The sequence below is a fragment of the Misgurnus anguillicaudatus genome, chromosome 4, assembly GCF_027580225.2.
Source record: "Misgurnus anguillicaudatus chromosome 4, ASM2758022v2, whole genome shotgun sequence".
NCBI lineage: Eukaryota > Metazoa > Chordata > Actinopteri > Cypriniformes > Cobitidae > Misgurnus > Misgurnus anguillicaudatus.
The window spans coordinates 26,213,150-26,227,206 of record NC_073340.2 but is presented as its reverse complement, the minus strand read 5'-3'; the positions used below and the strand labels follow the sequence as shown (position 1 = coordinate 26,227,206).

Sequence of the window (14,057 nt, the reverse complement as noted above, 5' to 3'; positions counted from 1 at the left end):
AAAATTGATTAAATTCAATGAATCATTTTTTTCAGTGTAGGTAGGGAATTAAGGGCCGTTCACATAGTTTTGAAAATCGTTTTATATTAAACAGAATAGCGGAGCTCACACCAAAACTATAACGATACAGATACAATAAACGACATCATTGGGATCACTTTCTGAGCGATTTTCCCACCTGATGAAGGATAAACCATTGATAGCATTAAAATTTATTTGAACTTCAAGTGCACGGCCACTTAAAATGACAGTGAAGCTCATTGCTGAGCTCTATAACATTAGATTACCTCCAGTTGCTGTTAAAATTGACTACGTAATGCTTTTTAATCTATTACATTAACTAACTGTTATGCCAAAAGGTAAGAGATTACACAAACTATTAGATTCACTGTTTAGAGTTACTCGAAACGCAGCGTGTTGAGGACATCTGCAAAAGTTTTTATTACAAGCAATATTAAAGGCAAGTGATTTGCGCGAGTGCCGTGAGCGAATTAGCATAAACGTATTGTTTGGTGATGTGGACGATGATATAGTTATCGTTATAGTTATCGTTATAATGTGAACGGCGCTTCAGTGCTTGTATGATGAATGCGGATACAGTATGAACGATATAGTTATAAATATCCGGATAAGTTACGGCTGGCAATAAGGACGGATCTTTACTTGAGGCTATTGGGTCTATTTGATATGGTTCCACAATAATCAAGCTCATCTTCTCTTAACTCATTCACCGCCAGCCTTTTTGAGAAAAGTTGCCCACCTGCATTTTTGTGATTTTAACAAAATTTTCACAAAATTCCTTGCAGGAAAAATCATTTTCTATAAATATATAACATACAAATTATATCAAATTAAAGAACACACCCTCTGCTTTCAAACAAACAATAAACAAACAAACAAAATGGGGAAAAAAACGTTTCATTATATATTTACTTTTTCTACTTAATTTAACCACTGAAATCTGGATATTTCTCTTCAAAAATACAACATTTTGAGCAAAAAGCTTAAAAAATTGCGTTTTTGTAAAGGAATTTATGTTAGAGATCAGACTCAGAATGACTATCAAACATAAAGGCAGTTAAAAAAAAATCATTAACTCTTTTTAACTTCCGTTTTTGATAAATTCGATTTGGTATTACACTTTCACTTTGAAATTCGTCCAAAAAGGCATATTTATTAGTTAAATATGAACTCATAAATGACGAGATAACTCGTCAATGGTGGTGAATGAGTTAATACAGACGAGATGAAGCCATTAGGCTACTGCTCCCCTCGACTCAAATCTACGTGCGGCTAGGGGCAGGACAGATGTCATGTCAACAAGATGGTCGCGGCTAGCGACTTCCGGTGTTTGCGAATAAGCCCTATTCCAGGAAATGTCTACAGGAATATTAGCATGAAACGCAGCCTTGCGATTCAGAATCGATTTCAGACAGGCATTTTTAACGGGACACACGATTTAATCGTTACATCCCTACAGCAACGTCCTGATTGGCCAACGCGGCACATCTTTCTGCCCGAGGCAATGCTCAATTCACGTCTACTACGCCATGCTTAACGGCTCATTCGCGCAGAGAGACCTCCAGGCACGCATCAACGCGTCTTTACATTAACTTAACATTGAAATCACTTGCGCTTTACCCCTCTACAGCGGCTGGTGTGAACGCAGCATTAGACTGAATATTCAATAAGAGGCAGCCAATAAGAGTCCAGAATAGATGTGAACTCACTCAATATTGTTAAAGTCTGTGTAAAGTCCTGATTGTTTGTCACACCACAGGAAAATGTGCTATTAACCACCAACCAAATTTGAATGATGAAAAAATGCCAAGTAAATAAAATTAGTTATCAAAATCTTGAAAAAAAATAGGAGGGATTCTGTGCTTTCCAACGCTGGGGGCGTTTCCACTGGCAGTGCTAAAACCACGCCCCACTCGCAGGAAAGCTGCTGTCTATTTCAAATTTCAAATATTGCTGCAACCTGAATGGATGCTCATGATTGTGTTAGGGCGATGACTTTAGTGCGCCATCGAGTCAAATTTGTGTCTACTATTATTTTCTAACCTCTTATGGAACGGCTGAAATTCCACAAGGGGGCGTATTTCGTATTTGTTCCTCAGACGTTGCACAATAAACGTGACATTCGAATATATTCATTATAAATCGTGAATGAAAAGTGAGATTTGAACGAATGTCTGTTAGTGAACTAATTGTATACACTATTTATATCGTAATTCGGTCAGAAACGTCAAGATTGTGAGATGAACAAATCGTTTTGGATTAAAAGGCTTGGATATTCCATTTCCTTGGACTTTTGGGGATTTATGAACAATTTGTTTTGGACAATTTCACCGAAGCGGATAAAGGGAAGATTTTGAAGGTAAGTAAATATCCTAAATCGGCGCCGCCCGGTTCAGGTAACTAACAACTAGATTACAGTTTTATGACTGCTAAAAATCATATAATGCTTTGTGTGTGCGCTTAATGGAATCCCGAAAGTCTAAGCTTTACAACGGTGTGCCGCATGACCGTATATTTTGAAGATTTAATGCTTCAAAGTTACAATGACGTAATGCAGCCTCACGTGCAAGGGAGGGGGTGTACCGTGTACGGCACAGTGTTCCTTATCAGGCTAATGTGGAAAAAATATAAATAAAGTATGAGTAAGTGTTTTAAATCGTTTGACCGGTAGTGTATATTGTACTTTACCATTCATTTTTGGCTTCAAATGAAATGCTGTATGTTGGCATTTATCTTTGCAGGTCTGGTTCAATGCTTAGACTTCTCTCCTAAATAGAAAAGACTATGGTGAAAATGAATGGACAAAGCAGTACTTCCAGAACCATTGCGCTCTATTGGCTGAGGAAATTTCAAGTTCTGAGGAAACGCAGTGCTTTAAATCAGGTTGCATTGATAATCGACATTTTAACAGTCAGAGCCATGATTTATGAGTCCCACAAAGTTGACCTGCAACTTCACATCCTCTTCAAACTCCACAGAGAGGACGCAAGAATTGATTAGCCTAAGTGTTCGCTCACTACAACAGTGAGTTGTTTTATAGTGTTGTATAGGTTGGAGACGAGGGGTAGTCTGAGCTAAGAGGCAATACAGCTGGTGAGATGAATGCACATCTACGCAGTAAAACGCTCTAAAGAGTGCTGCTGAGGACCTCCGACACTTGTTCATTGGTTAGCTCGTCCGAGTCTACATCCTGAGCTTCCGTCGTGGTGCCGTATCCCGATCCCGTTTCTCGTGCTGTAGCTCCGCTCATCCCCATCTCCTCCCAGTGCGGAGGGTCTCTCCTGGGCGACGTCTCACTGCAGGACTCCACAAAGATTCTGCGGACATTGGGCTTGCTCTCTCTGTAGTTCGCCCTGGACTCATCCAAACTGTAGGAGGTAGTGGGAGAGTGCGACAGGGAGATGGGTGACTCCAGCGGTAACTCAATATCACTCTGTCTGGTGTAGATGCCTTCGGAGAGAGAGGGCGAGCGGCTCTCGCTCTGCACCCGCAGCCAGCGATGTGGCCCGCCGAAGTAACTCCTCTGGGGATGGCTTTTGGAGAGCAGCTTGCGCTTTGTCGGCGGATCGGCCAGGAACTTGCAGCGAGAGGGTTTGTCTACAGACTTTACGGAATATGAGGACAGCGACAGGTCCTCCATGTCCTTGGCGCAGGAATCGGTCTCCAGGATGGACTCGGAGCAGGCGCTGTATTTGAGATCATGTATCTGAAGTACATCTGGAGCGCTGCCACTGAGAATGTGAGCGGACTGATGGGAGAGATCCTGGGCTGAGGAATAAACTAAGTCCAGGTCTCTGGGGCTCAGGGCATCACTGGAGTCATAGTCGCTGTCCGTGGGAAGAAAGACCTCCGAGCAGCCTTCCTCATCAGACCCTGGCTGGGAATCTACAACAGACATGGCTTAAAAATAAGACTGTTGTTTCGATCATTTACTCAACACTGTCAAGATTTTGTTTCTGATGTCTGAATAGGATGAGCCATGTTAAAATGCATCAATTTAACATCAGTTAAGTTCATGCGTTGAATTATAAACCATACTGTAAAGAGAATATAGTTGGGCTAATAAAATACAGTATATCATTTAGTGCAGTGGTTCTCAAACATTTCGGAATGCATCCCCCTTTGTGTAGGGTGGATCCATTTGTGGCCCCCCAAGGAATATTCATAAGGGCTGCATGATAAATTGCACAAAAATCGCGATAGTCATACACATCTCATCAGTAAAGTCGATTTCTTGATTAGTAGTAAATCGCCATCACCTGCTTTCAGATGGAGCGGCATTTAATACGTCGGCGATAATGAATGCAAAATTGCTCAGATTATCAGTGAACTACAGCTCTGTGTAGTAAATGCCGCTCCATCTGAAAGCAAGTGATGGCGATCACACACCCCTCTCCGCACCATAATTTGCCCCCCAGTTAGTTCAGACTCTTATTTTTGAATTAGTAGCTCAATCAAACAAAAAATTGTGTTTTTCTTAATGTCGCTTTAAACCTGTACTCTCTAAATATGGTACACTGCAAAAATGACTTTCTTATTTATTATTTTTGTCTTGTTTTCAGTAAAAATATCTAAAAATTCTTAAATTAAGATGTATTTTCTTGATGAGCAAAATGACCTAGAAAAACAAGTCTACTTTTTAGACAAAAATATAAACTTGAAGTAAATTAATGCTTAACTCTTTCCCTGCCATTGACGAGATATCTTGTCAATTAAGAGAAAACGCTTCCCCGCCAATGACGAGATTTTCCGTCTTTCCGCAATACCGCTATTATCCACCAGGTGGCGCCCTTCCGCAACTTTTTAAACCCGGAAGTATTGCTCTATGGCAAGCTGCTGCATGTCCGTGTCTGTTTTAAAGACCGCTCTGAATGGGATCTCTATGAAAAGTCCGTCACAAACATGTAATTATCTCTGCTTTTTGCTCAAAATGTGGTGTTTTTGCAGAAACCTACCCATATTCCAAAGCTGATTACAAAAGAACTACTCAAGGTAGGATGAAACGTTTTTTTTTGTTTGAAAGCAGAGGGTCTGTTCTTTCATTTGGTATATTGTATGTTTATATATCTGAAGAAGAACATTTTCTGAAAGGCATTAAACTTTGGTGAAAAACATGAAAAACGATGGCGCTGGCTGGCAACTTTTTAAAAAAATGCTGGCGGTGAAAGAGTTAAAACAAGCAAAAAAATCTGCCAATGGAATAAGAAAAAATTTCTTGAAATAAGTTTACTTTTTCCATAAACACTTAATTCAAGAAAAAAATTTTCATTTTTTGCTTGTTTTAAGCACAAATTCGCTTACATTTTATATTTTTTGTCTAAAAACTAGACTTATTTTCCTAGGTCATTTTGCTCATCAAGAAAATACATCTTAATTTAAGAAATTTTAGATATTTTTACTGAAAACAAGACAAAAATACTAATTAAGAATTTTTGCTGTGTACATGCAGCTCTCATAATATTTGCAGTCAAGCTCCAAAAAGTAAAGAAAGCATAATAAGAGTAGTTTGTATGAATCATAATATGACTTTACAACAGCTAAGAGTGCCAAAAACCACGATTTAAGTGCTTATTCACCCAGTAATCTTGCTCTTTGCAAAAGCATTTCAAATATTTTAAATGGTGAAATGGAAAAGACCATCCTTTAGAAAAGCAGTTTTTGTGATTGAAAAAAAACCCCGACTGGGTTAAATTTGTGGATCAGTTAATCATGACACATTTTTCAGTAAAACAAATACATTGGTGTTTTGTATCTCTGCGATATCATTTTATACCCTCTGCTCCTCATAAAATTAAAATAGAAATTTTGGATTTTAGTACAATTTTTAGCTAAATATTTTCTCAAGTGTGCTCCAAAACAATGGATTTCACAGACAAATATGGCAGTCTAATTCCTATCATCTAATTATGAGATTAGGACCTTTAAAGTTTGATTTCAGTCATTTATTTTACTTTAATTTCTTTGACATGGCCTTAAAGCAACACTAAAGAGTTTTTGCTCTTTGCTCCCCCTACAGGTTAGAGGCGAAATTGTCCATTACCACTGTCGTAAATACTGCAGCATAGCTGGCTCTGATTGGATTGTAGGTCTACCGTAAAGCAAGTTTTTGTAGTTTTCAGTCGAACTACAGGACCGAGACCTAACGGTGGGAAACTTCTTTAGTGCGGTTTTGGCCGATAGAGGGCTGCAAAGCGAATGTCAAAGTGCTGTTCACCCTGTTTCGAGTGGATGAACGACTGAAACTTTTTTGGAAATGTTATTATAAGGTAAAAAAACTCTTTGGTGTTAAGGTACATTCACATTATAAGCGACATTGTCACTGTTTGTTGCTCGTCTCTTTCAAAAGAGGCGTTTCTATTTCTGGTTGTCATAAACAAATGAGTAACGTCCAGTTACTGACGAGAGACGGAGGTTGTGAACTTCCCTGCTTTGTTCTCATTGGTAGTCGCTCCCAAATGTTGCTCATAATTTGCATAATGTTAAACATTTCTCAACTTTGTCGTGCGACTGGACACGCCCAACTAGCTGTCACTGTCGCTCACATTGCCGGATGCTTATAATGTGAATGTACCTTTACTCAGTCAAAATTAAAGATATCAATGTTTATTTTTACATTGTGTATGAAGATTTTATGCAGAAAACATCACAAAAATGGACTTTAGCTGGGTTTTCACAGATTGGGTCACAAATTTACATTTAGAAGATATAGCATTCAAAACGTACAGTTTCTCACATTAATACGGGTCAACCATTTTTTATGACATCATTTTGCACTTCAGCTACTCTTTTGATTCAAGACTGTGAGGTAAACTACACGCTACTGGCTATTTTAAAAGAGGGTGGAGCCACTTAATATACCCCGCCTTAACTTCTTGTTTTAGTAGAAATTACATAAATGCACTAAACAAAGCTGTGCATTTCAAGGCACTTTAGTGTTGGTCTTTAAAGGGACCCTCCACTTTCTTTGAAAATATACTAATTTTCCAGCTCCCTTAGAGTTAAACATTAAATTTTTACCATTTTGGAATCCATTCAGCCGATCGCCGTGTCTGGCACTACCACTTTTAGCATAGCTTAGCATAATCCACTGAATCTGATTAGACCATTAGCATCACGCAAAAAATAACCAAACAGTTTCGATATTTTTCATATTTAAAACTTGACTCTTCTGTAGTTACATCGTGTACTAAGACCGACGGAAAATTAAAAGTTGTGGAACTGAATGGATTCCAAAACGGTAAAAATCAAATGTTTAACTCTAGGGGAGATGGAAAATGAGCATATTTTTTTTAAAAAGTGGAGTGTCCCTTTAAGACACATCATGGTTCTTTTAACAGCAGATGTTGTATTATAGTAATCACATTAGAAATAATGTAATTATTGTATTTTAATATGCAAAATTATGCAAACATTTCCCTTTATATTTAACAATACTGTACTGTAAATAATACAGTAAGAATGTTAATAAGATGCTGACATGAAGTGCAACAAATATTTTCATCCCTGGATAAATAGCAGCTACTGTATTGAAAAACATTGGCATTTACCAATCGTGGCCTTTCTTCTCCTCATTTTTGGAGAGGGGGAGGGTGTGGGCACGTAGTCTGTGTTAGAGGATGTGGAGTCATTCTTCTGGACAACAGGCTCCACGCTGACATCCACCAGCCAGGTGATAGGCACCCAGCCGAGAGTCTGTTTATAGCGGGCGTACTGCAGGGCATTGGTGATCCAGCGGACGTCTCGCCACATCTCGTCCAATTGCTTTGAATACACAAACAAGAGGAAAAAACAATAAGCAATGCTTTTCATTGTTGATTTTATATAAATGCAAACCACAGCTTAAGGATCAAGTTGTATTTCACACAAACAATCCAGATACGCAACGATCACAAACCATCACGAAAGCTTCAAAAGGAGAATGGAGAAACGTGCTGTGAAATCCTTGATGACATTGACCGATGTCGTAATTTATTTACTGTCATCTCCCTCCATCACACCGCAGTCGAATCGTACATGTTGCTTCTATTTAGCGTGCAAAATAAAACTGTAATGTGTTTTCAATCACAGCTGTTAAGTTTCATGCCGTGAATCTTCAAGACTACCGCTTTCATATTTTCCATCCTTGAGACCTACTACAGCAATTGTATTTACAAGGAGCCCATTTCGAATTGGAAGGAAAAAGGCAGAACAAAACCGAAGCGGGGCGCACAAAAAAATGCAATCCGAGCTCTTTCTTGCAAATGCCATGTGAGATCCGGCTTATGGGAATGAGTTCTGACACCGCAGGATGACTCCTTTGGAAAATATGCCGGGCTTCTAACGACAAAGAGGGGACTCTCGTATGACAGGGGCAATAATACGAGTCTCTTTGGGTTGCGAAATAGACCGTCTAATAAACGTTTGGCTAATGGTGTTGGCTGGTGCATATTGCAACAAATTAGGGGAACATAAGCAGAAATAGAGAGCGTGGCTTATATCAGCCCCAGGGGCGAAGTCACTAAACAACTGAGCCATTTTTGTGTATGATTTTTCAATGCTATCTCATTGCAATTCATATATATTTTACAAGGTGGCTGATTCGTATTAATTTGTACGACCACATTTGTAAATTTTTTTACGATTTGCCTTGACCCCTGTGACGTTGGGTTTCGTTATTGTTTTTTATAATAATCATGTTTTTGCACAATTAACTTCGTACTAATTCATACGAATTAGCCAACTCGTAAAATATGTATGAATTATCTTATTCAGGTGCAAAATGCAGAAAGAGGATTGAAACCAAGTAGCTCTCAAAGCAAACACCTCCTTCTGCGCGAATTAGACTCATTGAACCTCAAAACTCATATTGTGGTGTGAGCGGTTAAGAGAAGCAGATGGAAAAGAAAATTGTATTTAAAATAAATGTTTGCGTACGCTTTCTATTAATCATGACAGCAGCTATTCATTAAACTGTGGAAGAAAGCATTATAATAAATTCAGACATGCCTTGCAGACATTCAGACTGAAAGGTGATACTGTGGTAGATCTGCATACACAGTGGTACCATTCTTACACACCCCATCTGACAATGGTCCAAATCTTGCAATACTATGTCCACTAGTTGCTAAGTTAGCTTACATACGATCAAAGTTGTAAATCTAAGATCACAGGTGTTACAGAAGCACCGTCGCTAACGCGTGTTTTGCGGTCTGTCTGTTAGCACCCTGACAGGACCTCACACGAGAGGAGAACCCAAAGCACTTTCCACCGACGTGCCACTCCGACAGACGTGGCCCTTTCTCGTTCGTCGCCTCCTGGAACATTACGGTTTTCGCGCTAATTGATGCCACATTGCTCAGCCGCACACAGTCGCGCAGTCACACTCATTGATCGGTATTATTTTTTCCCCTCGTTGCTCTCAGGCGCTGTGTAATCTGTGGTCAGCGTGTCTCTTTTTTCCAGTGCCTCTTGGACCTGACATCACACAAACACTCTTGTGGTTTTGTGGTCAATCTCAATTAATAGTCCAGACCGGGGTGGCGAAGAGGGATTCTTTCAGACCGGCGCACTTAACACACGCTCTCTTTCAAGTCGAATTGTGAGAGTCTGCTGAGCTGTTATTGAAATTTCGACACAAGAAAAACAACTTGTTTTACAGTTTATACGTCTAGTAGTTATGCTTTATGACATCAATAAACTATCCTAATTGGATTATTAGTTTAAATTGTTTTTCTAGTTTGATGTTTCCAACACTCCCGAGCGGCTGGGATTAAACGTGTGATCCTCAAGATTGAAACAAGCATGACGTATTGCCGAAAGTGATCGAGACGACGTGAACGCTGCTAATAAAGGGGAATTAAGCGGTCGAATAAAGCTTTATTAGGGTAATAGGTCCTTTTGATTGGTCCTTCTTTTCATACCTGAAACATTAAATGTTATTAACTAACATCACCGCAGCGCTTTCCCAAATATTGTTTGTTGCTATGTAGTGCGAAATGATCCATGAGCTCATACTTGTGAGTGACTAAGGATCGAAATTCCAGTCATTTAATCCAATATGTAAACTTTTTGAATTTGAAAAATGTGCAAATGAGATAATATTATAATATATCTGTAGTATTTTCACGTTTATTTAAAAAAAATTAACAAGATGTGGGGCCAGACAGCAGACTACTTGGGGCAGGATCCGCACCGGAGCTGCTGACTTCGTCGATGATCCAGCCCAGAGTCGTCTGCTGTCTTGGGGTAAAAAGGCTCAAAATAAAGACTGAAAACATTACCAAACACACTGTTAGGTTGGCAAAATCATATTCATGTAGGGCAAATAATTGTTTTCCATTATATGCATACATTGGTGCGTCCAACATACTGTACCGTAAGCAAAACGTTGCCAAAGAGGCTGCAAAATAGCCAGAAATGTTACACCCTTCACTAAATTCAGGTACATGAAATACTTCATTATAGTTGTGCGTAGGTCCTACGGCGTAGGTTACGTGCCGGTTTTCATTGATACTTTTGCGTCGTCGTCCGCATCGACGTGCAAACACACATGCAGACCGCTGGTAGGCAATATATGCGCGTGTAACCACAGTAGCAGCGTGACCGTCAATGAAAAAGCAGCTTGGCAATTTAACCCACAAGCGAAGAAGAAACAGCAACTTGTTGTGTATGTTTTGAGATGACCAGTAAATAAACAGTGACTAATGTTGCAGTTTGAGTTAAATCATTCCTCAACGTGGTCCATCTTTGTTCTCACTGTCGCAAACGGAAATACCTACAACGCAGATTTTTTTTTACCTGAGGGGAGGGGTTCTAGTGGACCAATCACAGCGCTTGCGTTCCGCGTAGAACTGACGTGCTGTTAAAAATTTGGGAAGGTGCACGTCAGGCTACGGATATCCTACGGCGCAGACTTTACGCACGACGATAAATTAGACTTTAGGAGCCATTTACCCCAAATATGGGTTATACTTTTTACCAAGAATACCCCTCTTTCACAACTATTGCTGTCCTATGTGACCATGGACCACAAAACCAAGTTGCACAGGTATATTTGTAGCAATAGCAAGTATTAGTCAAAATGATCAACTTTTACGCCAAACTCTATGATATTAAAGAAACATTCAATTTTTTTTGAAAATATGCTCATTTTCCAGCTCCACTAGAGTTAAACATTTGATTCTTACTGTTTTGGAATCCATTTAGCTGATCTCTGGGTCTGGTGCTTGCACTTTTAGCATAGCTTAGCATAATCCATTGAATCTGATTAGACCATTAGCATCGCGCTAAAAAATAAGCAAACAGTTTCGATATTTTTCCTATTTAAAACTTGACTCTTCTGTAGTTACATTGTGTACTAAGACTGACAGAAAATTAAAAGTTGTGATTTTCTAGACAGATATTGCTAGGACTATACTCATTCTGGCGTAATAATCAAGAACTTTGCTGCTGTAACATGAGTGCAGGAGGCGTAGTGATATTACGCACTGTCCGAAAATAGTCCCCTGCTATTGAAAGTAACCAAAAGGGCTATTTTCGGGCAGTGCGTAATATCACTACGCCTGCTACAGCCATGTTACAACAGCAAAGCCCTTGATTATTACACCAAAATGTAAGTGTAGTTCCTAGCCATATTAATTTTTAGCGCGATGCTAATGGTCTAATCAGATTCAATGGATTATGCTAAGCTATGCTAAAAGTGCTAGTGCCAGACCCGGAGATTGGCTAAATGGATTCCAAAACTGTAAAAATCAAATGTTTAACTCCAGGGGGGCTGGAAATTATTTAAAAATATATATTATTCATATCATTAGTAATATGTGTTGCTAAGGACTTCATTTGGACAACTTTAAAGGCTATATTCTCAATATGTGTTTTCACCTTCAGATTTTTAAATAGTTGTATCTCAGCCAAATATTGTCCTGTACTAACAAACCATACATAAATGGAAAGCTTATAATGTTCAGGGTCAAACATACTGTACTGTACACCTCTTCTCTACTTCCACTGTACCCTACCTGAATGTAGTCCAATATGTGCTGGTGTCTCTGTTTGGCTGTGGACACCTCTGTGTCTGTGATGGCTTCTCTAAAGGCCTGCTGGGTAATCAGAGCATCCAGGTCCAGCACTGAGGACAGCCGACAGTACAGGCTGATGAATTTTTCCTTATATGAACAAAAGTGAACTGTACATGGGGACAGAATGAAAAGATGAATGCTATAGTTAGTAATTGACACCATCTTTTAAGTGTAATACTGGTGTGATGTTATTGCACTTCTCAAAATGACTTGACAGGGTGGCGTTCTGTGTGAAATTGAGACCCTAGGAAGGTTATCATTAATGTCCCGAAAAACACTGACGAATCTTTTTAAAAGATGTGCTTGTAATGGAAATCTGTGGGTGGTTTACAAGTGTATGGCATTTGGGCAGAAACTACCTCACTGTATAACGTTTAAAAGTCGCCCCACAACATTTGAAAACAAACCCGGTTATTTCAATGAAAGTGATCTTCCATTCTTACAAGCAAATTTTATTGACTTTTAATATTGATTAATTCTTTATCCTTCACTTATTTGACACAGACTGGGCAGAACGGTTGGTAGGGGGCTGTTTGGGTAGCCGCGGTGCGCACCGCCACCCCGCTGGTGTCTCTATGTGCGCGTGTCTGCGTGATTTACGCGAGCCCCCGAGGGCGTGTCCCGGGGGGCAGCCGGGGCGCGGGCGGGGGCCAGGAATCTGTGGATTTTTATAAGGCCAACTGAGCTAATATTGTAGGGGTTGAAACAGAAGCCAGTGTACCGAGCTCAAACATTTGAAGAGGGAGGTTGAGGAACCCCGAGTGTGGCGTGTAGGGGTTGGTCTGTCCCGGGGCAGAGCAAACGTCGTCTGAGGCGGGCAGCAGCAGAAGAAAGGACACATTGTGACCGAGCTCCAGCACCTCGTGTGTGTAGAGACGGAAGTGCTTGGCCTGTGCGGGACACACACATACACACATGGGTAGATTTTAATCCGTGTGGGGGTCAAAGGGGAACAATGTCATGCCATAATGAAGTAGAGAGCAGTGAGCACAAATTCCAAAAACCAGTAACACGGACAAAAACATAATTTGAGCTATATATAAAACATAGCTTGTACTGTATATGCGTCAAAACATAATACTGGTCTAGGGCTGCTTTTCAGTTTTTGTTAAAATAATTGTTCAGATTTAATACTTCTTTAACATCATAGTCAGATGAGAAAATAATGAGCATGTGACTAATGGTGTGTTGACGAATTTGCATTTACATTTTAAAATATATTTCAACAGAAAGGTATTCATGCAATTTTAGCCCAGTATTGTGTTTTGACCTACAATGTATATATAACACACATAATTATTTAACTGTATATACACTATATGAACAAAAATATTGGAAAGCCTCCTTCAAATAAACATTTTATCTTTTCCAGTCATTTTAATAAATGCAAATATGAATGAATGAAAAAATAGTTTCCATCTTTATTTCAAAAGTTTTGGAAGGACTGTACCACTGTGCACAAGTCATTGATGGGTTTGGGTGATGACAGTTTGGCTCAAAACCTACAAGTCATACCAAAGGTGTTTAGCTGGGGCTTTATGCAAACCAGACAATTTCCTTACATACCAGACTGAATCAATAATTTCTTTTTATACCGTAGTGCACAGGGGCATTGTCATGCTGGAATAGAAAAGGGCCCTGCGCAAATTGTTGCTAATAAATAAGAAGCAGTGTTGGGGGTAACGCATTACAAGTAACGTGCATTACGTACGAATATTACTTTTCTGAAGTAATGCATTACTTTTTAAATGTACATATTAATATTAGGGCCGTCACAATGATTAAATAATGGTTTGAGGTCAAACAATCGCAATGTTTTCAGATCACCACAATGATTGTACATCTCTCTAAAAAACACAAGGGGGAGCTACAGTGCCTGTACAAATGAGACTGTGTATTAATGTGTTTTAATATTTACTGCCAGGTAAACCTTGCAAAAGATTTAATTTAATTATATAGATTTATATAATTATAATTTAT

General features: G+C 39.3%; 1 protein-coding gene across 1 annotated transcript in view; it reads right to left on the bottom strand.

Moving 5' to 3' along the window:
• Positions 1 to 14: 14 nt before the first annotated feature.
• ankfn1a (ankyrin repeat and fibronectin type III domain containing 1a) overlaps positions 15 to 14,057 on the bottom strand; it is a 116,220-nt gene continuing 102,177 nt past the window's right edge. Inside the window, exons 21-24 of the mRNA XM_055175586.2 lie at positions 12,799 to 12,967; positions 12,018 to 12,184; positions 7,569 to 7,782; positions 15 to 3,906 (exon numbers count right to left, since the gene is read on the bottom strand). Of these exons, the coding sequence (XP_055031561.2) occupies positions 3,149 to 3,906; positions 7,569 to 7,782; positions 12,018 to 12,184; positions 12,799 to 12,967 (1,308 nt within the window). The 3' untranslated portion in view covers positions 15 to 3,148. The remainder of the gene's footprint in view (positions 3,907 to 7,568; positions 7,783 to 12,017; positions 12,185 to 12,798; positions 12,968 to 14,057) is intronic.